We start from the raw sequence: 27,627 nt of genomic DNA, 5'->3' as shown, positions 1-27,627 counted from the left end.
GAAATTATTTTGTACCCTTCTCCTGACTGATACTTTTTAACAATGAGATCCCTCTGATGCTTTGGAAGCTCTCTGTGGATCATGGCTTTTACTGTAGGATGCGACTAAGAAAATGTCAGGAAAGACCTACTAAAACAGCTGAACTTTATTTGGAGTATTTAGAGGCACTTTTAATGATGGCAGGTGTGTATGGGATTGCCCAATTCTGAACACAGCTACAACCCCAATTATGAGAGGGTGTGCACACTTATTCAACCACATTATTTTAGTTATTTCTTTTTACTCCCCCCCCCTAAAAGATTTCAGTTTGTTTTTCAATTAAGACATGATTTATCTTTGTCTCATTTTTTTACATCACAGAAACGTGACATTTTAACATGGGTGTGTAGACTTTTTATATCCACTGTAAATAAAAGAAGTAGTTGTGATTGTTCAGGGGTTGTATTGGACTGCCGGAGATAGACCTCTGCTCTCCCACAGAAGGCATCTTATTTGTATAAAGTAGCCCAATGCAACCAAATATCACGGACTTGATTAGGTATACAACTACAAATATATCAGTGGCTGCTATACGTTCGTGCATTTTGCACACAATTACTGCACTACCTTATATATGCCAGGATCTCTTGTAACAAAAAACAGTACAATAACAGCTAGATGATGTTTCCAATAACATTATCACAACTGAAGATAATACAATTGTCAGAAACAAACCGAACAACACACTGGGAGATGTCATATGACAGAGACCACATCAAAACAATTATATTATTCTGCATAATGACACCTATATCATTATCACACAACAGGGTATAGCAGGTAACACAACCTAAAACATCAGATTAAATAGGTGAACAACATATCCTGACACAAAGGTGACCATCACATGGGCTTTGTGTGAAATCACTTTATTACAAATGAATGACATAAATGGTGACCTAATCCCAAGATGGTGATATTATATATATCAACTCCCTGTTTTTAATATGCACCAAAAACATCGCTCCATTGAAATAAATGGAAACTGCATCAAAAACGCAACACACCTTTTGGAAGTGCTTCAAGCCACGGTTCACAGAATCGCATGGCAAGGAAATCACATTATATTCAATGGTGCCCTTCATTCCTATGCAACTTTGATGGATTTGTTTTCTAACCATCACCTCTCCTCCCTAAGCATCCAAAATCACTAGAATCACATCAAACGTGGCAAAAACGCATCAGAAACGCATCACGTGCTGCATTAAATTTAATACAACGTGGCAAAAGCGTATATGTGTTAATCAACTACTAGGTGTTGCCCCTAATGGAACCAAAAACACTAGGGGGTTGATTTACAAAAGGAAAATCCACTTTGCACTACAAGTGCACTTTCAAGTGCAGTCGCTGTAGAAATGAGGGGGACATGCAATGAAAATAAAAAACAGCATTTTTGCTTGCACATGATTGGATGATAAAATCAGCAGAGCTTCCCCTAATTTCAGAGCTTCCCCTCAGATCTACAGCGGCTGCACTTACAGTTGCATTGCAAAGGGGATTTGCCTTTTGTAATCAGGATTATCATAATGGAATCTGTAAGCCAGTACCTATGGCAGCGAGGTACGGGACAGAACCAAACCTTTACCTTTACAAACTGCAATCATTTTCTTCTCATTTTACTTTCTTTTTCTGGCTATCGCTGGACATTCAGTTCAGAAATTAATGAAAGAATAAAGTGTGTGCAGGGGATGATGAGACGAGGTAAATGATTCACTATAGTTATAATGACATCAAACCTTCTCTGCTTTGTCTTGTTTGTTGCTGTATACAGTAAACACATAACTGGGAATATAGGGCCAGATCCACAAAAACCTGACGTAACTTAAAAAATCCAATTTAAGTTACACTGCCTTAAAGTTTCTACCTAAGTGCCTGATCCACAAAGCACTTATCTAGAAATTTCAGGCTGTGTAACTAAAATTCCGCCGGCGCAAGGCGTTCCTATTCAAATGGGGCGAGTCCCATTTAAATGAGGCGCGCTCCCGCGCCGGCCGTACTGCGCATGCGCGAAGTTACGTTACGCCGAGTTTTGAGGATCGCGACGGCTTAAAGTTGCGTCGGGGAAAAAAAAAATGACAGCGGCATGCATTCCTGAGGGAGAACTCCATGCCCATTTTCAAAGAAAAAAACGGCATTGGTTCCCCCCCCAGGAGCATACCAGGCCCTTAGGTCTGGCATGGGTTGTAAGGAGACCCCCCCCACGCCGAAAAATTGACGTAGGGGGTCCCCCTACAATCCATACCAGACCCGTATCCAAAGCACGCTACCCGGCCGGCCAGGAAGGGAGTGGGGACGAGCGAGCGCCCCCCCCCCCTCCTGAGCCGTGCCAGGCCGCGTGCCCTCAACATGGGGGGGTTGGGTGCTCTGGGGCAGGGGGGCGCACTGCGGGCCCCCCCACCCCAGAGCACCCTGTCCCCATGTTGATGAGGACAGGACCTCTTCCCGACAACCCTTGCCATTGGTTGTCGGGGTCTGCGGGCGGAGGCTTATCGGAATCTGGGAGTCCCCTTTAATAAGGGGGCCCCCAGATACCGGCCCCCCACCCTAAGTGAATGGATATGGGGTACATCGTACCCCTATCCATTCACCTGGAGGCAAAAAGTAAAAGTTAATAAACACACAACACAAGGCTTTTTAAAATATTTTATTATTCTGCTCCGGATGCCCCCCCTGTCTTCGTTATTAGCTCAATTAGCAGGGGGGGCTTCTTCTTCCGCTCTCCGGGGGTCTTCTCCGCTCTCCGGGGGTCTTCTCCGCTCTCCGGGGGGGCTTCTCCGGACTCCGGGGGGCTTCTTCCATCTTCTCCCCTCTTCCGCTCTTGTCTCGGCGAACCCCGGTTCTTCTGCAGCTCTCCGGTGCCTTCTTCTTCAGCGCTGGCTGCCTGCTATGTTTGTGTGTTAGCTCGATTTCAAACAGGCAGCCGGCGCGGTCTTCTGTGGCGTCAGGGTCTTCTCTTCCTTTCTTCCGATGTTGCCTCGTCGCCTGTTGTCGCTGTAATGATGGAAGCGCGCCTTGCATCCCATTTATATAGGCATCACCGTCCCATCATGCTCCGGCAGGTACCCACGTGGTGGGTGCCTACCCACGTGCACCCACCACGTGGTTACCTACCGGAGCATGATGGGACGGTGATGCCTATATAAATGGGATGCAAGGCGCGCTTCCATCATTACAGCGACAACAGGCGACGAGGCAACATCGGAAGAAAGGAAGAGAAGACCCTGACGCCACAGAAGACCGCGCCGGCTGCCTGTTTGAAATCGAGCTAACACACACAGATAGCAGGCAGCCAGCGCTGAAGAAGAAGGCACCGGAGAGCTGCAGAAGAACCGGGGTTCGCCGAGACAAGAGCGGAAGAGGGGAGAAGATGGAAGAAGCCCCCCGGAGTCCGGAGAAGCCCCCCCGGAGAGCGGAGAAGACCCCCGGAGAGCGGAGAAGACCCCCGGAGAGCGGAAGAAGAAGCCCCCCCTGCTAATTGAGCTAATAACGAAGACAGGGGGGGCATCCGGAGCAGAATAATAAAATATTTTAAAAAGCCTTGTGTTGTGTGTTTATTAACTTTTTGCCTCCAGGTGAATGGATAGGGGTACGATGTACCCCATATCCATTCACTTAGGGTGGGGGGCCGGTATCTGGGGGCCCCCTTATTAAAGGGGACTCCCAGATTCCGATAAGCCTCCGCCCGCAGACCCCGACAACCAATGGCAAGGGTTGTCGGGAAGAGGTCCTGTCCTCATCAACATGGGGACAGGGTGCTCTGGGGTGGGGGGGCCCGCAGTGCGCCCCCCTGCCCCAGAGCACCCAACCCCCCCATGTTGAGGGCACGCGGCCTGGCACGGCCCAGGAGGGGGGGGGCGCTTGCTCGTCCCCACTCCCATTCCTGGCCGGCCGGGTAGCGTGCTTTGGATACGGGTCTGGTATGGATTGTAGGGGGACCCCTACGTCGATTTTTCGGCGTAGGGGGGGTCCCCTTACAACCCATAACAGACCCAAGGGCCTGGTATGCTCCTGGGGGGGAACCCATGCCGGTTTTGTTTTTTACAAATTGCCGTGGAGTTCTCCCTCGGGAAAGCATACCAAATGCCGTCGCTGGAATGGGCCTTTACAAGGTGTGACTAACTTTACACTTTGTAGAACGAGCCCTAATTTTACACTTGCAAAATAACACTTACGGCGCAAAAAGGAAGCTAGAAAGCTTTGTGGATCGCCTTAAGTGCTAATTTGCATACTAGCAACGGCATTTCGACTCGAAATGCCCCCAGCGGCGGATGCGGTACTGCATCCTAAGATTCGGCAGTGTAATTCAATTACACATGCCGGATCTTCTGTCTAACTTTGGAAAAAGCCTTTTGAGGATCGTTTCCAAAGTTACACACAGACTGAACAGCAGTTAAGTCGGAGTATCTCTTTTGAGGATAACCCCCATAAAGCAGACAACAAGCTGCCTCCAATAGCATATTTTTGCATTTATGTTTTACTAAAATTAGAAGAAAAAAAATCTATATAAAGAGCATCATGCCATTAAGTCTGTGGAGCATAATGTTTAAATAGTATAATGAGCAGTTGAAGACTGAAAGAGTTTTCTTTATTATTAGTACAGGCAACAAGTACAGGCAACTCTTGCTTCAGACACGGATAAATGAAACCCATTGTATAGTATTCCCTCAGATTTCACCTAATCATCAAACCATAAAATCAAACCACACCAAGATAATCTGCTGCTCGTTTATTTGTAATGCGTTAAGGGCACTTTCAACATCACAGTGTAGAATGTAGAACATTAGTGTGGTCTTAGAAATGTGTTACATTGGATGATGTCATCCAAATACACGTACATTGGAAAAATGTAATCAGTGTCATATTCAGTAGCATACCATATGAAGGTATTATTTTTACGGTGATATCATTTAAAACTTACAGATCTCATTTGCCTCAGGACAGCAGCCTCTGCGGGGTGGTTAAATCGAAATTTGTGAGACTTCCCTAATACAATTACAGCTCCTAAAGACAAAAAAGGCATAATGTATAATGCACCATGACTTAATATTCAATAAAGATGACAAAACACTGTACAGTACATATTATATCCATCTAAGGCTCCGTACACACGACCGAACATGTCTGTTGAAACTGGTCCGCGGACCAGTTTCAGCAGACATGTTCGGTCGTGTGTACGGCCGACCAGACAGGTTTCCAGCGGACATTTGTCCAGCCGACCGTTTTCCGGCTGACAAATGTTTCTTAGCATGCTAAGAAACATGTCTGCTGGAAGCCTGTCCGTCGGACATGTTCGGTCGTCTGTACAGACTCACCGTACATGTCCGATCGGCCGCCATCCCTCGCATGCGTCAAAGTGATTCGACGCATGCGTGGAAGCATTGAACTTCCAGGGCCGCGCACGTCGTCGCGGCAACGGCGCGGCCACATCACCGCGTATCGTGTTTGCGCGGATTTCTGTCTGATGGTGTGTACAACCATCAGACAGAAATCTCCGGGCGGACATGTCCGCTGAAAACGGTCTGGCGGACTGTTTTCAGCGGACAGTCCGTCCGTCTGTACGAGGCCTTAGTGTACAGATCATTCTAAGAAAATGTTATTGTACTGTAAGAAATGCAAAGCTGACACAGACACAGCCTGCTGTTCTCTATGGGGCGGTCGGATAGAAATAGACTGCCTGTCCGGTTCCATCTGACTGTCATCTGATCCGCCGGATGGATGGGGAACAGATCCCCATCAATCTGTTTTTAGTGGACAAGATCAGATTGGATGCCGGTGAGTGTCAGCGGTCACATGACCGCTGACATCCACCACTCCATAGAGAGCAATGGGTGGTCCGATTGGGTCCACCTGAAAAGGGAACAGGTCGAACCCGATTGGTCCACTGGTGTGAAAGGGGCATATCATCTATTTTTTATTACTGTGTTTCTCTGCCTGCTTGTAACATCCTCTGTGAGTTTACTCTTCTTCTCCCCCTCACTTCTGTTTATTGGCACAAACATAGCACTTTAGTTGTATTAACGTTTACTTCTCTATGTACAAATCCCATAATCCACAGTACATAGGGGGTTATTTACGAAAGGCAAATGCACTTTGCACTCGCAGTCGCTGTAGAAATGAGGGGGACATGCAATTTCAGAGCTTCCCCTCAGATCAACAGCGATCTACAGCGACTGCACTTTTAAGTGCACTTGCAGTGCAAAGGGGATTTGCCTTTTGTAAATAACCCCCATAGTGTCTTGTCTATCTCAGGAGCAAGCGAGAGAGGATAACTACATTCCTACTTAGGCCAGTTTTACCTGGGCTGGGCTTCAGCCTGCTATAAGAACAGTGTGAACAACAAGCTTTGTTGAAGCTTTTAAAATACCATTCAGCTCAAGTTTGTAAATGGTGTACACAGATCCTAATGGGAGTGCTGATTGCCACTTTTAACAAGTTGCTAGCAGGCTTCAGCACTTCCCGCAGCTTATTGAAAGCCTGCTAGTGGCAATCAGCACTCCCATTAGGAACTGTGTTCAACATTTACAAACTTGAGCTGAATGGTATTTTAAAAGCTTCAACAAAGCTTGCGGAAAGCTCTGCAAATGCTTTGTCAAAGCTTGCTGTTGACACTGCTCTTATACAAATGTGAAACAGGCCATACAGTGGGACCATGGAAAATAAACGCAGCCACCCTCTAGCATGAAGTTGAATGGCAACAGCAAAAAATTGGAGATTTGGAGGAGGCTGAGCGCAATAGAAGGGACTTTTCTGAGTTAGGAATACATACTTGAATAGAATTCGTTTTTTTAAACCAGAGTTTAGTGTTACCTTAAGTCATGCACAATGCATGTACCATATGATTTGTACAGATTTTCCAAATACTTGCTTCCACAATAATAATATCATGAAAGAATAAACAAAATAATCATATACTGTAGGTAATTCCCTATTAACAATTAAGTGTTTAGTACCTCAAAACTACAAAAAAAATCAACACTAAAATCCTACTGCCTTAAATGTTGCCCGTTTACACCTAAGCGCTGAGGCTTCTGTCACTAGACGTCTACAGCCCCAAAAAAATACAGGACTTTCTTTTTAGGTAAAATTGGCGTTATTGACACAGCTCTGCCCTATAGAAGCTCCTGTATGGCACATCGCTCCTAAAAAACACACAGAAAAATTAACAAAAGAAAGCCTAAAAAAAGCGACAGAAAACACTGACACTTAAGCCTCGTACACACGGTACAAAAATCAGAAGGGGATTGTCATTTGACAGGCTGTTGTCCAAAATTCTTAACGTTAGTACGCTCCTTTAGACAATTATCAATCTTGGATGACAGGCTAGCAAATTTTTGGCGACCGACGGCTCCACGTCCGATTTTCGGTTGGTCAGTACACAAATCCTTGCACAAAAGTCGAAAGTACAAACACGCATGATCGGAATCGAGGAACGACTGGGAAGAGTTTGATCTTGTAAACTACCGTTCGTAATCTAGAATTAATATTCGTGAAGCGGCAATTGATCAAATGTCAAAATTCTCATCTTCTTTAATGGGATAATGATGAAGCTGCTTTGCATGTAGTTATGCCAAATGTATTTTGGAAGGCATTTGTTTTGTACGATCCGAAAATCGCGAATCGACATTCACCAAACTTCTACTACCAAACACAAAATTTGCAGAAGGGGCCCAAAAGTTGGTGCTTGAGAAATTAACTTCCCCTTCATACACTCATAGTACGTCACTACGTTCGTGTTTGTCAAATTAAAATTTGTGTACAGTTAATATGCAAAACAAGATTTTTGACAGAAATCAAAAACTGGGCCGTCCAACAATCGTACCGCATGTACAAGGCTTTAGGCTCCATTCACACAAAAGTCACGTGATTTCCATCGTGACTTTTTATGATGCAACTTTGTATGGGTGCGACTTGGATGTGACTCAAGCTGTTGACTTTGACAGTTGCACAACTGTCACATTGATAAAATTAAGATTTAGTGATTAAGATCAAAGTAGTGCAGGAACCTTTTTCAAGTCACTGCAACTTTAAGTCGCATAGATTTGAAGTTCTGCAATTGAAATACATGGGCTGCGACTTGTCACGTGACGTTATAGGTTGCACAAGTGTGAATGGAGCTTTAGGTGTTACTAAAGCTTGTCTATAATACAAACACACCCAATAATAAAAAGAAAGGGAGGGGGGTAAAGAAAGACACCCCTGTCCCGGGAGTAATCAACAATGAGTACACAGGCATGTAAAAAACTACCAAAACATGGAACAGGGACAATGCATCCAGCTATAAATCAATAGTTAAACATGCCTGTATGCATCAATTTTGATGGAGCTGTCCCTTTAAGATCAGCTAATTAGCTTTCTGTTTTAATGCATTTTCCTTCCCACTTCTCGGGCATTAGCTGTAATGCTTGGCAGCAAGGAGGCTGCTAGTAATTCCTAGAGTGCACAGTAAGCTGAGATTAATGGAGGATGTCTCTACAAATTACTGCTTTGATCTCTCTATTCTGACTAATTGTCAGGGGGAATTATTTAGTAAAGTGGCAATAAGAAATGCAACTACGGTACTAAAATGTGGGCCATTCACACCAGATCCATTGGGGCTATTTTGTCTATTTTCAGAGCAGCCCTGATGCATAGACAAGGCAACATGCCTCGTTTCCAGTGGGGTCTGTTTACACCACAGTGTTGCTATGGTGTGCAATAAAAAAAGTAGGGCTGTTACTGATCAAAATTTTTCTGTTCGATTAATCGTTTTTTTTTTAATCGATTAATCGACTAATCGACTAATTTCGATTAATTATAACGCACATACAGATCCAACTACTTTTAACTGATCTCCTTGCAGGCTGATTCCCAGTGCAGCTACCAACAACTGGAAAAATGGATAGAAGGATACATAAAACACACAAAGGCAGCGTTCGATGGGAATAGCATTAAAACTTTTATAGTCTTCAAGTAGGTAACCAAATAAATATTGCACTGGAGATAAAATCGATGTAGCTACATAAACTGTAAAAATGGTGCGAGTAATACCAAGCGGTACCAAAAGCAGTCATAAAAACATGTAGCCAAGTATGATACTGGTATAAAAATGTGTACAACGATACCACTGCTGAATCCAAATGAGGAGAGGTTAACATCAGTCCGTCGGCATGTAGATGTCCCATGAAGGGAACTATCACAACTCCCAGTGGATGGTTGTAGAATCCCAGGTTGATAGAGGGAAGTGTAACATCCCTTGCGCGTGGCAAATAGGAAGGTCCCAACGGCATGCAGATATGAAGGCACAGCAAAGGAGCCCTTCAGATGGACACGGTAAGCCCCGCCGGCGTCCGTGACGTTACTGGATCTCCGACGGAACTCCCTGAAGGCCCGGAAGCCAGCGGAGAGGCGAGTACCAATCAAAAGAATTTTAAATCAATCAAAAATATTTTGATCGATCAAAAAAATTAAAGATTAATCGATTAATTAAAAGTTAATTTGCACAGCCCTAAAAAAAAGTACTGCATGCAGTATTTTTTTCAGTGCCATGGGTTGGCGATGTGAACCACCACATTGCAAAGCCACCATGGTGACTAGAATAGAACTGTTCTGTGGAGGAAAGAAGGGTAAACAGTGCCATGTGCTGGGATCAGAGCATTGGTATTGTATTTTCCAGCACACAAAAGCAGCTGTGTATTCAGCTCGCTGGTGTAAACAGTCCCTTACTTACTACATTATTTTTTGTTCAGTTTCAGGTCTATACATGTATATTTGGAAACTTTGAATACAAGTATAATAATGGAATAATGGACAGAAGGAAAATTATTAACAACCCTGCTCTTAAAATCATGATGTTGCTTGTGTAATCTCATGGATGCCATATACACCAGATTGTCAAATGTATTGGGACGCCTGTCTTTTAATGGCATCCCAGTCTTAGTCCACAGGGTTCAATATTGAGTTGGCCCACCTTTTGCAGCTATAACAGCTTCAGCTCTTCTGGGATGTTTGTCCACAAGGTTTAGGAGTGTGTCTAAAGCAGTGTGATGGCAGGCTGCTGTAGGAAAATCCGACCGTCTGTTTCTTCTATCGGACAATTGTTGTCAGATTTTCCGCCAACAAATGTTTGATAGCATGCTTTAAAATTTTCCGACAACAAAATGTGTGTTGTCGGATTATCCGATCGTGTGTACGGAAGTCCTTCAGACAAACCCACATTCTCAGAAGCAGTGCAAACCATAACACACCATTAGTAGAAGTTGCCCAAAGGGAGGCGCTAAAGAGCTGAAAAACCACGTCGTTTTGTGTTTGTTGGCCAAATATTCTTTACCATTTGTATGCAAGACAAATTCCTGGCCAACGCCCTTCGGACAAAAGTCCTATGCTTTGCCTGCAGAAAATCCGATCGTGTGTACCAGGCTTGAGGGAATGTTTGAGGAAAAAAAAAAGACATGATTTCCAAAATCCATGCTCTTTTCTACCACACAAGACGTGGCCCAACTGCCTTGTAGACATGGGAGCAGGACCTATGTCATTTTGTGGGAAAGACCTGGGAGTTATGTTTACAGTCAATACCTCTTAGCTAAGTTTCACCATCATATAAGCTGTCACAACTATTTTTGCTACATAGAGCTTATCATACACCAATGCAACATTTTAGATGGGATAGATGTGATTCTCCTTTATGCCCAAAGTGTTGTAGGGACGAGGACGATTTATGACACCTGCTGTGGACATGTCCAAAACTATTTCACTATTGGAATGAAGTTACTGACATTATTTCTGAAGTGTTTCAGATTAAAGTTCCTTTTTTTCTTCTCCAATACATATAAGGATTGACCAGCAAAGCAGCTTCATTATTATCCCATTAAAGATGATGAGAATTTTGACATTTCATCAATTGCCACGTCACAAATGTTAATTCTAGATCACGAACAGTAGTTTACAAGACCAAACTCTTCCCAGTCGTACTTTTGAGTACCAGTAGGCCTGCTTGCCTTATGGGAAAGGGGGCTGCTAAAGGTGAAGAACACATAAGCTAGCAATAGTGCCTGACCACCTGAGTTAAGGGTAAGAGTGACAATACCTAGAACTACCAGGTGTCTCTTCAGTCCTGGAGGCAGAAAGGAGAGGCAGGCGGGTAAACAAGGGTGGGTATGTGCAGCCAGACAGGCAGCAGTTAAGTAAACCGTACATGGGCAAATCAAAAGCTAATTTTAGCTAGATGTAGCAGGTGACAACAAATTACTGACCTTGGCAGAGGCGACAGACATCTGTGACTTCTTGCCCGTTGACTGTGCAGAGAGCTCCTGAGATTGGCCGCAGTTCTACAACTCCAAAGTTGTTCTCAATTATACAGTGATCCTGCTCAATGCATTCACCCTGTAACACTAACAGCCAAAAAGCAAAGTCAGCATATTTCTCAATCTTGGTCAGCAACATAAGCGCTCGTTCCATAGTTTGGACCTTTAACACCCCCAGAGACCTAGAGTTCCCCAAGGAAGGAAAAATAATTCCTAGATTTAGGTGTGCTTATATTTTATTAGATGATATGCAGCGCTCACTTCTGAAGAGTTGAAAAGTGAAGTGAAAAAAAAATCTTTCAAGTAAATTGCCTTTTCAGAAATCTTCTATGGTAGTTGCCTGACTTATATGCTGCCCCTCAGCTTTAATGCTCTGAGCTGTGAACCCAGAACAAGTATTCAGATATGGACATCTCACTATACCCTGGCTTTTCTGATCTGAATACTAGTTCTGCGTCAGGAGTATTAAATCTGGTGTTCAGCGAAGCAGCAAAGAGATGGCGGCAGTGGAGGAGGTGATCGAGGACCACTTCGATCTCAGGTAAGTAATTCATAATGAGCTAGTATGCTATGCATACTAGCTCAATATGCCTTTTCTCTTGCAGCTTTTTTTCCCCCCCGATTTTTAAGAGGGTTTACTTCTTCTTTAACTTACCGTTACCGTGCTTTGTTCTGCACCGTGTCTGTGTCTGGAGACAGGGATCCTGGTAGAGGCAGGGCTTTGCTTCCTCATGTCAGAACCTCCAGCAAAGAGAACAGTGAGCAGCTCAATAGTGGCATCATCAAATCTCACTCCAAATCTAATGCCGCATACACACCATCACTTTATGTGATGAAAAAAAACGACATTTTCTGAGTAAAAAATTACCTTTTTGAAACTTCAATTTTCAAAGACGAAGTTGCCTACACACCATCGTTTTTCTCACAATGTTCTAGCAAAGCGAGGTTTCGTTCCACCACGTTTTTCCATTGAAGCTCGCTTCATAACTAGCTTCTGGGCATGCGCGGGTGTAAAAACGTCTTTTTAAACAACGTTTTTTGCTACACACGGTCAATTTCTGTGAAGTAAAAAACGACGTTTTGAAAAACGACACATAAAATTGAAGCATGCTTCAATTTTTTTTGGTCGTTTTTTACAAGACATAAAACGATGTTTTCCCCCACACACGGTCAATTAAAGTGACGTTTTTAAAAATGTTGTTTTTTTTCATCACATAAAGTGATGGTGTGTACGGGGCATAACAGTCAGAGGCAGCTGTGCCTTAGATCTCACTGCAGATATACAGCTACTGTATGAGGCCATAAGCACAGCAGTGCCTAAGCATCCTCACATACCAAGAAGGGCACTGCTTTTTATAGAAGGAATTCAGCACAAAAGCTAAATATTCAGGGTACAGTTTAAAGGGTCACTAAAGGAATTTTTTTTTTTAGCTGAAATGATTGTTTACAGTGCATAGAGACATAATAGTTAACTGATTCCTTTTAAAAATGATTAAAAATAGATAAAAAAAACAATCATATAATGTACCTGCAGTGTAGTTTCGTTTTTGCTGTTGTTTCCTGGTTCTCTGATGTACAGAGAGCCACTAGAGGGCAGTCAGCCAATAGAGAGCAGTGATACTTTGTCTAAAACTCCTCAGCACCAATCCAGTTTTGTTTTACACACAATAATCACACCTCCTTGATTAGTGACCACCGTGAGAAATCTCCCAGCACTGTGGTTATCAGGAAACAGGCAACCAGGAAGTGTCCAGAACAGAGAGGATTTACAGCAACATTAAAAGCAAAAACGAACAATGAGGACATGAAACCAGGACTGCAGTAAGGTAAAGGAAGCTATTTAGCTAAAAAAAAATTCCTTTAGTGACCCTTTAAGCACAATTAACACTTCTAGGTGTTTCCTTTAACAGAGCAAGTCAAGACTTCAAGACTATACATGTGCTGAAAGGTTTTGAGCACAAACCTATTCATTTGATCCCTGCCCCCCTGCATGCACCTATAAGATACCTGTTTTGGATCAGACTTATAAGAAGACTAAATCCATCCCAAAACACATATTTTAATTATCTCAAAATCCTTTAGACCAACTCTCCTCTTCAATGCATTAGGCACCCCTTAAGGTGCAGGACAATTATATTATAACTCTTCAACTGGCATTCAATTTAGACTTAATGGCTGAACAAAATTAGAGAGCATCCTAGAATACAATTTGAAGTGAATAGTCACATCTACAGTTTTATTTTATTACTGAACGTTAGCTGCAGTAAGCAAACAAGCAATGATTGCATCAATTCATTCAATAAGCTGTGAATTCTGGCATAAATCCTAAATAAAAAACAGTATATACATTCGTAAACATCCACACCAAAATCAGGGCCAGAAAATATTAGCTGTTAAAAATGTTAATCAAATGAACATATCTTGCCACACGTTGCCTTTAAATCTGCAACACACTAGTAATGAAGGCAGCTAAAATACTGAATTGTCTGGAAATAGGTCAAAGCCCAGAATCTGGCATAAACAGCCTTTTTTTCTTACCTATATCATGATCACCCTTCCCGATGTTCGTTGTTCCCTCCTAGACCATCACAGAACAGAAAATCGAAGCAGTCAGTGAATGAAATGGACAAAATAGATGACAGATTTGCACCTCAAAAACACAGACACCTCGGTGAGCACCGCACAACTACAACCGCAAAGCCTTTGTCTAAACATTCACTATGTGGAACACAAGGCAATCCATTTTACCTTCTCAGGAATAGCAAGACAGCAGAGCCTAATGAATGCTAAGCAGAAATGACAAGAAAAGCCTCGTCAGCCAGGGAGAGCCGGAACAAAAAAAGAGAGAGAAATAGGGGGAGATAGAAATTAGTATGCCGTGTAAAATATTTTCCCTTTTCCTAGCTTTAACAACAAATCCTGTGACAGCCTGGGGGGTTCAAGGGGAGTCCCCAGACACAGTGGGTCTGATAATAGAAAGAGCCTCAATTCATTGCTCATTTAGGTTGTAATATTTTCTTTAAAACCAAAAAGTGTCCCTCACATATTCACCAAAAATGCAATTATCACGGAGAACAGTTTATAGATTTAGCTGATGCTATTATATTAATATGAGTATAACGGTGATTAGAACAATTTACACACTCATTAGCAATTGTAGTCTTGCAGTGCTGGGGTTGTAGGCTTATTACTATCCAAGACACTGGGCTGGATTCAGATAGAATGGTCTATCTATGTGCCGGCGTAACGTATATCAGATACGTTACACCGCCGTAAATTTGGGCGCAAGTTCCGTATGCAAAAAGAACTTGAACTCCCTTAGTTACGGCGGCGTAACGTATGTGTGGCGGCATAAGCCCGCCTAATTCAAATGGGGATGTTGTGGGCGTGATTTATTTAAATTTCACTTGACCCCGCGTATTTGGCGTTTTTTGTGAACGGCGCATGCGCCGTTCGTGAGAAAATCCCAGTGCGCATGCTCGAAATTATGCCGCAAAGCCTCATTGGTATCGACGTGAACGTAACTTACGCAAAGCCCTATTCGCGAACGGCTTATGCAAACGACGTAAAATTTTCAAAACTCGGCGCGGGAACGACGTCCATACTTAACATTAGCTACGCCTCATATAGCAGGGGTAACTTTACGCCAGAAAAAGGCTAATGTAAACGACGTAAAAAAATGCGCCGGCGGGACGTACGTTTCTGAATCGGCGTAAATACCTAATTAGCATATTCCTTGCGTAACTATACGGAAGCGCCACCTAGCGGCCAGCGTAAATATGCAGCCTAAGATACGACGGTGTAAGACACTTACGCCGGTCAGATCTTAGGGAAATCTATGCGTAACTGATTCTCTGAATCAGGCGCATATATACGATGGCGCAACTCAGAGATACGACGGCGTATCTGGAGATACGCCGTCGTATCTCGTATCTGAATCCGGGCCACTATCTTCAGGGAGTTTGTGTGTTTTTCCAGGGTTTGTGGAAGGTTTTTTTCACAGACCTTGCGGTTGAGGAGTCCTGTGTAAGTTCTCCGTACAGATTTTTCTGTAAAAGGTGAACTAACCCTTTAATCTTATTTACTCAGCTTTAATGTAAATTACCAGGTTATATTACTGTAAATAAACACATAAAGGACGATAACCTGGTCCCCTGAAAATAGGTTCTCTCCAACAGTTTAAAATACAAGTTCGGCATTTAAAAGACACCAGGTTACTCTGTTGAACACTTACCAGCTTTGTAACATTTCCTGTAATTAAAATAAAAATTGTTCCACATGGAGCAAGGCATACTGGCAAAAGGGGGCCCATGGTTTTCATCAGATGTGTGCATACAGCATCTCACAAAAGTGAGTACACCCCTGACATTTTTGTAAATATTTTATTATATCTTTTCATGTGACAACACTGAAGAAATGACACTTTGCTACAATGTAAAGTAGTGAGTGTACAGCTTGTATAACAGTGTAAATTTGCTGTCCCCTCAAAATAACTCAACACACAGCCATTAATGTCTAAACCGCTGGCAACAAAAGCGCGTACACCCCTAAGTAAAACAATTCAAATTGGGCCCAAACTGTCAATATTTTGTGTGGCCACCATTATTTTCCAGCACTGTCTTAACCCTCTTGGGCATGGAGTTCACCAGAGCTTCACAGGTTGCCACTGGAGTCCTCTTCCACTCCTCCATGATGACATTACAGAGCTGGTGGATGTTAGAGACCTTGCGCGCCTCCACCTTCCGTTTGAGGATGTCCCACAGATGCTCAATAGGGTTTAGGTCTGGAGACATGCTTGGCCAGTCCACCACTTTTACCCTCAGCTTCTTTAGCAAGGCAGTGGTTGTCTTGAAGGTGTATTTGGGGTGGTTATCATGTTGCAATACTGCCCTGCGGCCCAGTCTCCGAAGGTAGGGGATCATGCTCTGCTTCAGGATGTCACAGGACATGTTGGCATTCATGGTTCCCTCAATGAACTGTAGCTCCCTGGTGCCGGCAGCACTCATGCAGCCCCAGACCATAACACTCCCACCATTATGCCTGAGTGTAGGCAAGACACTTGTCTTTGTATTCCTCACCTGGTTGCCACCACACATGCTTGACACCATCTGAACCAAATACATTTATCTTGGTCTCATCAGACCACAGGACATGGTTCCAGTAAACCATGTCCTTAGTCTACTTGTCTTCAGAAAACTGTTTGCGGGCTTTCTTGTGCATTATATTTAGAAGAGGCTTCCCTCTGGGATGACAGCTATGCAGACCATTTTGATGCGGTGTATGGTCTGAGCACTGACAGGCTGACCCCCCACCCCTTCAACCTCTGCAGCAATGCTGGCAGCACTCATACGTCTTTTTCCCAAAGACATCCTCTGGAGATGACGTGGAGCACATGCACTCAACTTCTTTGGTCGACCATGACGAGGCCTGTTCTTAGTGGAACCTGTCCTGTTAAACTGTTGTATGGTCTTGGCCACTGTGCTGCAGCCCAGTTTCAGGGTCTTGGCAATCTTCTTATAGCCTATGCCATCTTTATGTAGAGCATCAATTTTTTTTTTCAGATCCTCAGAGAGTTCTTTGCCATGAAGTGCCATGTTGCACTTCCAGTGAGAGAGTGAGAGCGATAACACCAACTTTAACACCAAGATACCACCAAACACACCTGCTCCTCATTCACACCTGAGACCTTGTAACACTAACGAGTCACATGACAATGGTGAGGGCAAATGGCTAATTGGGCCCAATTTGGACATTTTCACTTAGGGGTGTACTCATTTTTGTTGCCAGCAGTTTAGACATTAATGGCTGTGTGTTGAGTTATTTTGATGGGACAGCAAATGTACACTGTTATACAAGCTGTACACTCACTACTTTACATTGTAGCAAAGTGTCATTTCTTCAGTGTTGTCACATGATATAATAAAATATTTACAAAAATGTAAGGGGTGTACTCACTTTTGTGATATACTGTATTAAAATAAGAAAAAGATTAAGCCTGGTACACACTACAGTTTCTGTTGTGCAACCCAGCATTAAAAAAAAATAAACAGAAAAACTGACAGCTCAAGTCGGAGCGCTGTACCGCTGATCCGATATTAGTGCAGAAATCTCCCCCGCTTGGCTGTTGTGTTTTGACTGATCGGAGTGTTTTGGCAGGGTGGCCCCCCTGCCAAAACACTCCGATCAGCGCTCTCTGCCATTGGCTGAGAGTGCTGATGGGTAGTCGGTTGGCTGCTGGTTTTCCAGGTCCGACAGAAGCCAAACGTTTTTTTTTTTAACCAGCCGATGTCTCTCAACATTCTGCCTGTGTGTACCCAACTTTATACCCAGAAATAAAATATGGAATATGTTGTTACCTTTAGCTGATAAATCACCACTCCAGTGCTAAGTATATCATCATCCATAGCAATGAGATGAGGTAAACCAGAATCAATGGTCACTCTGGCTTTCCCATGGTCGATGTCAACATTATATTGCTCCATAAGGGCCTCTTTATCTGTCCACTTGTCTGTCCAGTCCTTGGTGAGCTGCTCAATCTGTAAACACATAAAAGTTAAAAAAAAAATGCTATTCATATCTGTGAAGGAAATAATGGGTTGCACAAACTTCATCTGATCTACTTGTTTTACATATGAAAATTTACCATAGAAAAGGGGTATCGAGCCAAATGGCTTAGTTTAGAAAGCAACTCTGAAAATGCAGATGTAGAAGGTAAGGGGGGTACACAGAGCACCGATTACATGCAGGACCACAATGGCCTCCTACATAGATTCTGTATGCAAACAGCCCAACAGTATAGATTAAATGCTGTTATTTTCATCCAGGTTCTGTTAAATATCTAAATCATAGAATGTGGAATTATCAAAAATTACATCGAAGGTGCAATTTTAATTTGCAGGATGAGATGAATTAAATGACAATACAGAGTAGGAGTAAGGGCATTTAGCAACAAAAGGAAGTACTGCAACCCCCAAATCCCATAAGGACACACGTTGTACTAAATGTCCAAAATCCAATGAAGAGAGTAAAAATCCGGCACCAGGATGTCTTGGCATTAAAAATGTATACTTTATTTAATCCATGAAACCATAAAAAGTAATCAATTCATAAAAATGTATGCGTTTTAGTCTCCTACAGTACCTGCCGCCGAGAATGTGTTTTTTAGCACGACAGCATCGCGCTGATTCTCGGCGACAGGGTGCCGACATCTCGCACTTGCTGGAATAGTAAAGGCACATTCCAGCGAGCACGTGGGCGGCGTTTGGTATGAATCCTAAGGTGCGAGCCACCGCACCCGGCATTGCAGCGGGAGGAAGTGACGTGTCAACACCTAAAGGAACGAAGACGGCAGAAGGTGACAGAAGAAGAAGCAAGAAGACAAGAAGCAAGAAGAAGACAGAAGCACACCATCCCAAAGACGTCGGAGGACTCATTCACTTAGGGTGGGGGGCCGGTATCTGGGCGCCCCCTTATTAAAGGGGGCTCCCAGATTCCGATAAGCCTCCCGCCCACATACCCCGACAACCAACGGCCAGGGTTGTCGGGAAGGGGCCCTGTCCTCATCAACATGGGGACAGGGTGTTCTGGGGTGGGGGGGCCGCAGTGCACCCCTCTGCCCCAGAGCACCTAACCCCCCATGTTGAGGGCATGCTGCCCCGTACGGCTCAGGAGGGGGGGGCGCTCGCTCGCCCCCACTCCTTTCCTGACCGGCCGGGCGGCGTGCTTTGGATACGGGTCTGGTATGGATTGTGGGGGGGACCCCCTACGTCGGTTTTTCGGCGTAGGGGTGGGTCTCCTTGCAACCCATACCAGACCTAAGGGCCCGGTATGCCCCTGAGGGGGAACCCATGCCGGATTTTTATTTAAAATCCAGCGGGGAGTTCCCCCTCAGGATTCATACCAAACGCCGCACCTAGAATTGGCGGGAATCCAAGTCGGATCTCCTGTCGCTTCTATGACAGCTTTGTCTCCATCGCGGCAAGCCAGCTCGGCGCTGGCTCCCGCGATGGGGCTTGTAGGTGGTCAATCTCGCCGAGAATGGGAGCGGGATTGACACAATATCGCGGTCACCCACTGTACATGGGCATTTAGGATGGTACATGGCTTTTTTTTATTTTTTATAAAAGTTTAATTTGTCCATATTTTTATTAGTGATCAGCCCCCCCATTATCTTTTAATAATTGTTCACATTTCTTATTTATTTGTGAAAGGCTTTGAGCATAGCAACAATACAGAAGCACAAACTGTTCACCCGCAATGCCAGAAAATTCAGCCGCATCGCGGTTTTATAGTAGGAATATTTAAAAAGTGGAACTAGACTATCATGTTAGCAAATGGCATGGACAAATAAGCACATTAAAAACACAAATCTGTACAAAAATGTGGGTTGACATAAACATTAAACTCAAGAAAATGGAAAGATAGGATAACCTCATGGGTTTGGTGCTATCGCTGTTGCTCTTAAACAATATTGTAATAATGTTGGTTTAGGTGATCTGGTTAGGCAATGTAGAGCCAATTTTAATGTAAAAAAAAAAGCAAATGCCTGCCAGTTACATAACAAGGGAGAGGAATTAATTATGTAATTTAAGGTATAGAGACATACCGGTAATAATCTCATAAGAGCACAGTGCCATCTTGTGGACAAATGAAGCACATCATCAAACCCAAAAATTGTTAAATGAACAAAAACAGAACACGTGGGGAGCTAGAATTACTTCATTAATCCTAACAGGACTTTCCAACAAAGCAACTAGTCATACAAGTACAGGGTCAGTTAGAATACAATTCATACACCCACCTTTAATTCATTCTGTCGTACCAGTTCCGTAAGATTCCCATCTCTTTCTTCACTGAATGCAGGGCTAATGGCTCTCTGGTATAAGAATGCATAGGGAAAGAAAAAAATAAATCACAATTCCACAGATACATTATATACAGATGGAAAAAGGCATATTTGGATGTATAAACCAGCTTATTTTTCTAGACTAACAAGATGCTAACATTGGGTGATACTTGATCTAACATCAAAACATTGCTCCAGAGGTTAGATATTTCAGTCCAAAATGCAAACTAAACTTTTTGCATATAGATACAGCAACATCACAACACTGCTTAGATTGTAGACCAGGCCATGCCACTGCTTCTAAATGACTGGGCTCATCCTCTAGTGTTCTGCAAACCAAATGCTCTGCCAATAAGCATTGTAGGTATTCCAGTTTTAACCACTTGGCGTTTGAATGTACATGCTCTAGGGCTGTCATCCACATCCTTGCCTTCACTGCTCTGTCAGAAACTGAGCTTGAACAAATATACGAATACCAGGTGTCAGGATAGTGACATACACATGCTTGTTCCAGGTCAACAACTCACTAAATAGTGAGGCTAGAATAAGGCCTTACAGCTTCAAAAATAAGTCAGCAATGAGCTTAGCTTCCATATATCTATTATGACATAGTCCCTTTAATTTGAGTCCTGTGTAATCTCCTGCATCCACGGCACACAGAGCACCTTGCAGGGTCAAAAGTGGTGCAATGCTGCAGCACCAACCACATTCAACATTCCAAGACAGGTTTGAATATGATTAATGGCTGGAGAGAAAGCCGACTTTTTTTTTTTACAGGATTTTTGTAGGTGTGAGAGACAGCAAGGGTCAACCGTGCGTGTGTTTGAGAGTAGCTATTCTGCATCATAGGTAAGGGTTCTCAGATCACCATACAACTGGCAAAAAAAGGCTGCAATAAACTGATGCACTAAGACAATGTCTAAATTAAAAAAAATACTCAAATACTCAGCGTGTACATTATGATATCTGTATGCAGCTCAAGGCTTCAGGCATTTTCAAAATGAGACTGAAGAGAACATTTATGACTAAAGTTTATTTTTTTTTTATTTTTTTTTTATTCAGTTCTTTTATTATTGTAGAAAGTACAGTCAACAAACACCACAAATAGCAGTAATACATGTCAAAAATCAGACAGCATAAACATACATGGTCATAAAGTAAAATAAGAGAGAAAAAGCAAGCAGTCTGGCCCTGTACAGCGCAAAGACTCAATGCCTAGGCAATAACAATGTGCACAGCCGTAGGGGTGTCCTGACCATTATTCAACAGACCTAGAGCTAACTGTAGCGCATGAAAACCATGCAAACGACAACATTTTATAGTTTTGTAGTTAATTGGGAAGCAAAGCGACCCATCGGCCAAGTAGGCCCAGACATGGGACATATGAAAAAGGAATGTGCAACAAGATATTCTCAGCATCTGACTAATTCGCCCATGTTCAGGCAGGGGTGTAGGGAAGGGATGAGAGTGGCAGGGGGTAAGGGAAGGGGGTAAGGATCGGGAGAAAGGAAAAGGGGAGAGGAGGAATAAGGAAGAGCAAGAACAGAGTACAGAAGTAGGAAGGTGTGGAGAGTAGGGTAGTACACTCCGACCGGGAAATGGAATACGCCCATCGGATTCAGACGGACTGCGCCATTTCTTGGAGATAGGCGTCCGTGTATATAAAGTGCTGCCAAGGTCTCCCGAAACGTCTCCTCCCTCTTATGCAGGGTAGCAGTGAGATCCTCCATGTCTCCGAGTTCATTAACTTTTGCGAACCATAGGGACCTTGCCGGGGGATTCTCCGATATCCAACAGAGGGGAATGCATGCCTTGGCAGCATTCAGTAGCATGACTAAAGTTTCTAAAGTGACAATCTTGATCCACAGACCAAAACTGAACCGTAGTTATGGTAATGCTTTAAGGTTTGGCAGAGTAATTTTTAGTTGGTATTCTCTATTTCCACACCTTCTGAGTCACTCATTTCAAACAAAAATGTATTAAAAAAAAGTGAGTTCTTATCTGTAAATATTCTCTGGGTTAAAGCTGGTGGGTCAGTATGAGAGCTAGGTAACTAGCATTTCCAGATTTTTTTTTTTTTTAATCTGGAGTAAGTGGAACGTATAATGAACGATCCTTGGTGTCAGAGGATTAATGCTTCATCGTTGGTGTCAGTGGGAGAATTAGTGTCCCATCTATGGTATAAGAGGAAGAATTTATGCCCTATCATTGGTGTCCGTGGGAGGAAGAATACCCCTGTCAGTGTCAGAGGGAGGAATCATGTACCAAGGGCCAGATAAAGGCAAGCAACGGGCCACAGTTTGGAGATCACTGTTCGGCCTCGTACACACGACGGCTAAACACATCGTTTTGCTCGTCGAGTTCCTTGTTAGGCTGTCAAGGATCTCGGCGAGCCAAATTTCTCCATTGCCGTCAAGGAAAAAGAAGACATGCTCTCTTTTTGGCTTGATGAGATCCTCGACAGTTTCCTCGTCGAAAAGTGTACACACTACCCGTTTCCTCGGCAAAAAAAAAAAACAGCAAGTTTCTTGCTGGTTTTTGCCGAGAAACTCGGTCGTGTGTACGAGGCCTTCTAGAACATCAGATATATTACAGACACCAAAAACCAAGAATAACCACACAACTCTAATAGTAAGGAATCTGTACAGGATATGAAAAAAGTACCATATTTTATAGAAGTTTTGCTGGAACATACCAATTCAAAGTTCCTCAGCATAGCTTTCAGTCTGTTAATTTCTTCTCTTAGCTCACGGATCAGTTTAACATTGGTATCCTGGAGAAAATAATAACTTTATCATCACCAAATATTGTGCTGCAGAGCCTCATGTCAAATTACTGCAAACAATGCTACACATTTTATCTTAGTCACCTAAAAATGAAAACAATTACATGTGCAGAAAATAATATTGAAGGAAGTTCTCTTATAAATTGTTTATGAAACTGAACTTCTTAAAAGGGATTTCTGATAAATACGGCTCTCAGGTTTCCTCTGAAATGTTGCATAAATGGTGGAGGTATGAAGTGTTTAACTACTTCAGGCCCGGACCATTTTGCTGGTCAATGACCGGGCCACTTTTTGCGATTTGGCACTGCGTCGCTTTAACTGACAATTGCGCGGTCGTGCGACATGGCTCCCAAACAAAATTGACGTTCTTTTTTCCCACAAATAGAGCTTTCTTTTGGTGGTATTTGATCACCTCTGCGTTTTTTGTTTTTTTTTGCGCTTTAAACAAAAAATAGAGCGACAGTTTTGAAAAAAAAATGAATATTTTTTACTGTAATAAATATCCCCCAAAAATATATAGAAAAACGTTTTCCTCAGTTTAGGCCAATACGTATTTTTCTACATATTTTTCGTAAAAAAAAAGGCAATAAACGTTTATTGATTGCTTTGCGCAAAAGATATAGCGTCTACAAAATAGGGGGTAGTTTTATGGCATTTTGTTTTTACTTGTAATGGCGGTGTGATCTGTGATTTTTATTGGTACTGCGACCTTATGGCGGACACTTTTGAAATTTTTATAGCGATCAGTGCTATAAAAATGCATTGATTACTGTAAAAATGTCACTGGCAGGGAAGGGGTTAACACTAGGGGGCGAGGAAGGGGTTAATTATGTTCCCTAGGTGTGTTCTAACTGAAGGGGGGGTGGGACTGACATGGGGAAATGACAGATCGCTGTTCATACATTGTATGAACATGCGATCAGTCATTTCTCACCCTGACAGGACTGGGAGCTGTGTGTTTACACACACAGCTCCCGCTTCTCGCACTGTGACGAGCGATCACGGGTGCCCGGCGGTGATCACGCCCACCGGGAACGCGCGTGTGCACCAGGGGCGAGCAGGGGGAACGCGCGTGCGCTCCAGCGGCTGAAATGCGAAATGACGTAATATTACGTGATTTCGCACGGCCGAGCCGACCTGCCGCTGTAAAACTGCGGTGACTGGTCGACTAGTGCTTAAAGAGCAATGCCCCAAAAAACTGATTGAGTAAAGAATTTACATGAAAAGCAGTAATGTGACTGAATAATATGTGTAATGTTATTAATACTAATCACATTTTAAAGTTGGCGACTTCAGACTGTAGGCTTACTGCTGACAAGTGCAGGTGTACCAAGATGGCCATTTTGGAACGCCACCAAGGTTGCATATTCTAATGGGCAGTGGCTTTCTGATAGAAAGTGGTGCAGAGGTGCCGTCCCCCCATCCATTCATCCAGCCCCCTAATCTACATACATGGCATCGGACACATGGATTCCAATGGGTTTTTTGTTGAAGCACGTGATTGGAGCGAGGGCTTCAAAAAAAGGGTGGTCTCCAAGTGCAAAGCACTGCGCTCCGAGCACACCCACTAGCGAACGAATATAAATATTCACCTCACTCTCCTCCCAGGCAATCAGGAAGCCCCCTATTGGCCAGGGAGTCTTTGTGCCCGCCTTTCCCCTTTACAATTTATTCTGTGAATGGCGGTAGAGATTCTTTCTATCATTCAAATGCTCCTCCTCCATTTACAGAACATGATGCAATGTGTGAGAATAGTAATACAAGCAATATGAATGGTGGATAGGGTAGAAGTAGATGATGGGTGTGGAGGCACTGAAGGTAATATTTTTACCAGAGCAGCAGCCTGTAGGCAATGTGTTGATCACCATTACACATGAGTAATGTGTTTGGCGCTGTATCCAAAGAAGAAAAATTAAACTTCAGCTTTAAATCTTACATACAGTAGAGACTGTTACATGGAAACAAAACTCTTATCCATATATTTCATGTTTATCCACCAACTTTTATAAAGAGAATAACTACCAAATACAAACAAGAAAAACAAGAAATAAAACCTGTCTTTCCTTTTTGCATGAAACATTGTTCTCCCAGCACTCCCTGCGTTCAAGTACCTTTTTCAAGAGTAAACTTCCAGTGCAGTAAACATAATTAATGAACCCTGTGGACCTAACAGGAATAACTTTGAGAAACTTGCTTCGTTAGAGAGTTTAAATCCACGGGGATCGTCAACTCTCTTCAGATTCAAGCATATGTTCGTATTTCATACAGGTCTGTGGCTAATTTTAGAGAAACAAAGAGGAGAAGGGTTCTAGAAAATGCTGTACAGCCTTTGGCCCATTGTCCTGCTGCAAAGATAAATCTAAAGATCAGAAAACCAAGGATAGCTACAGGTAAGAAGAAATAAGACATGCATGAAGTTTGAATGAGCTGTACTTTAATAAGCTGAAAAAAAAGAAAAAAGCAAGCAAAAACAAGTCAATTGTGGGCAATATGTTGCCCTTCGATGATCCATGTCCCAAGATGACCCATCAACTTGGACTGGATTCCCATAAGGGCTGTTCAGATTTTTATCAAGACATTTCAGAAAACTCACACTTACCTCATTCACTCGAGGTTTATTGATGATGTTTTTGGCATTAGAAGCATATCTCAAGGTGCTTATTGTTTCATTGTAGCTGCTACTTGCAGGAGATACAGCTGGAATCAACACAGACAGAAGTGTGATGCACCACATATGGAGAGATAGTCATATAGGGGTTGATTTATTAAAGAAAAATGGCTGTTCACTTTGCAAGTCAGATTGGTGAAGTTTCACTTTGCCAAAAATACCAAATCATGTACATGTAAATAAAGATAAAACAGCATTTTTTGGCACTGATTGGATTATGAAAGTCAGGAGAGCTTCACTAAGCTTTGGGACATATTCCCATACATTAGTCTGTTTTCCTTTAGTAAACCAACACCTTAATCTCAGCTATAACAATGATACAGTATATTTTCAAAGTCATGATATTTCAAAGCCAACAATATTGTATTCTGCTGCCCTATAATACCTGTGACAGCTGCATTTATACAGAATGAACTCCAGTAATAATATATAGAATATGTAGGAGGCCTCTCACTAGTTGAAATTTTTTGTTTCTATTGATTCTGATGGCAGGTCTTTTTGATCACTCTAAAAAAAATTCCTTTCCCCTAAATTAAGTACGAATGACAACTTTCTTTCATGCTCTTACTTTTACCAGTAGAGAAATGTTTTAAAGAGGGATGGTTCAGATGTAGACAGAGTTTTCTTCCATATGCATGTTACTATGAGAGCCATGAGAACCCCATAGGCAGCAAGGCTGCCTATGCAAGGGTTTCATGTTCTATGAATGGAACAATCGAATGATGCACTGAGAATCAGAGAGGTCAGTATATCTGTAGATACAATTTATAGACTGAGGAACCTTAAGAGGCTTATGTAAAGAGAGTGCCCATTTATGCAACTGTGTTCAGCTGTTTTATATTATTGCTTTTTTGATGAGAGAGATAATACAGGATGGTATTAAAAGAGAGCATTTATAACCCATGAACTAGAAGTATACTGACAATGATAAGCTTGAAAAATTCAGCTAGATACAGAAATGAGTAAAATGACGGTATTCAAATATAAGTGAAAGCGAGCCTTACTGGCAATCATGATTGTTTTTGAATTGCCTCCAAGACTGTCCTTTAAAAGCCAGGTCAAGATAGAGTCTCTGTAGGGTACAAATGGCTGGCGCTTTGATCCACTGATGCTACTTCCGGATGGGCTGCTGCCTTGGATTCCGCTATCCCCATCACTGATAATACTGTTGATGCTCTGGCAGCTACTACTCATCTGAGAATTATGAGCTGAAGATAAAAAAAATAAACATGTTTAAGCTTATTAGTCCATTCATTAAATTCTGGCAATTCACAACTGAACTAGATTGATATTCTGTAAGGCCGGCCATAGACAGACAGAGTGAATTTCATTCCTGCAACCACTGTCAGTGTCAGTGTTGTGGACAACACATTTTATATGCGATTATTGCTAGTGACTGTTAGTCACTAGCAATAATTGCATATAAAATCCGGTACGATGGTTGTACCCAAGTTGATCGATCAATCAACTTGGCTACATTCAGACTGCCCATACATGGTTCAAATCTCTGAACCCACAGGATTTTTATAGCATTAAAGGTGATGTATAGTGATTTTAAACAAAATATATTTACTACCTCTCAGTCCAAAATATTAATTGATAAAATGTCTAACGCAAGCTGTGATTCGACTCTTTAGTCAAGGTGTAGTGTCTTATGTTATCTTATATGCACATGCACACTTAGGCCCAGATTCACATAGAATGGCGTATCTTTGTGCGGGCGTAACGTATCCTATTTACATTACGCCTCCGCAACTTTTACAGGCAAGTGCCGTATTCTCAAAAGAAAGTTGCGGCGGCGTAGCGTAAATAGGCCGGCATTAAGCACGCCTAATTCAAATTGTGAAGAGGTGGGCGTGTGTTATTTAAATTAACGATGACCCGACGTGATTGAAGTTTTTCACGAACAGCGCATGCGCCGTCCGTGGAATATCCCAGTGTGCATTGCTCCAAAGTACGCCGCAAGGACGTATTGGTTTCGACATGAACGTAAATTACGTCCAGCCCCATT

At 42.8% G+C, this 27,627-nt stretch overlaps 1 protein-coding gene across 1 annotated transcript in view; it reads right to left on the bottom strand.

The window, feature by feature from the left end:
- STARD9 (StAR related lipid transfer domain containing 9) overlaps positions 1-27,627 on the bottom strand; it is a 194,258-nt gene that overhangs the window by 65,460 nt on the left and 101,171 nt on the right. Inside the window, exons 12-19 of the mRNA XM_040332736.1 lie at positions 26,621-26,824; positions 25,548-25,645; positions 22,859-22,936; positions 20,119-20,193; positions 17,675-17,854; positions 13,857-13,896; positions 11,268-11,405; positions 4,958-5,040 (exon numbers count right to left, since the gene is read on the bottom strand). Coding sequence (XP_040188670.1) covers positions 4,958-5,040; positions 11,268-11,405; positions 13,857-13,896; positions 17,675-17,854; positions 20,119-20,193; positions 22,859-22,936; positions 25,548-25,645; positions 26,621-26,824 — 896 coding nt within the window. The remainder of the gene's footprint in view (positions 1-4,957; positions 5,041-11,267; positions 11,406-13,856; positions 13,897-17,674; positions 17,855-20,118; positions 20,194-22,858; positions 22,937-25,547; positions 25,646-26,620; positions 26,825-27,627) is intronic.

This window comes from Rana temporaria, chromosome 13 (assembly GCF_905171775.1).
Source record: "Rana temporaria chromosome 13, aRanTem1.1, whole genome shotgun sequence".
In the NCBI taxonomy this organism is placed as follows: domain Eukaryota; kingdom Metazoa; phylum Chordata; class Amphibia; order Anura; family Ranidae; genus Rana; species Rana temporaria.
Note: the sequence above shows the minus strand (reverse complement) of the source record. Positions and strands in the feature narration are given on the sequence as shown.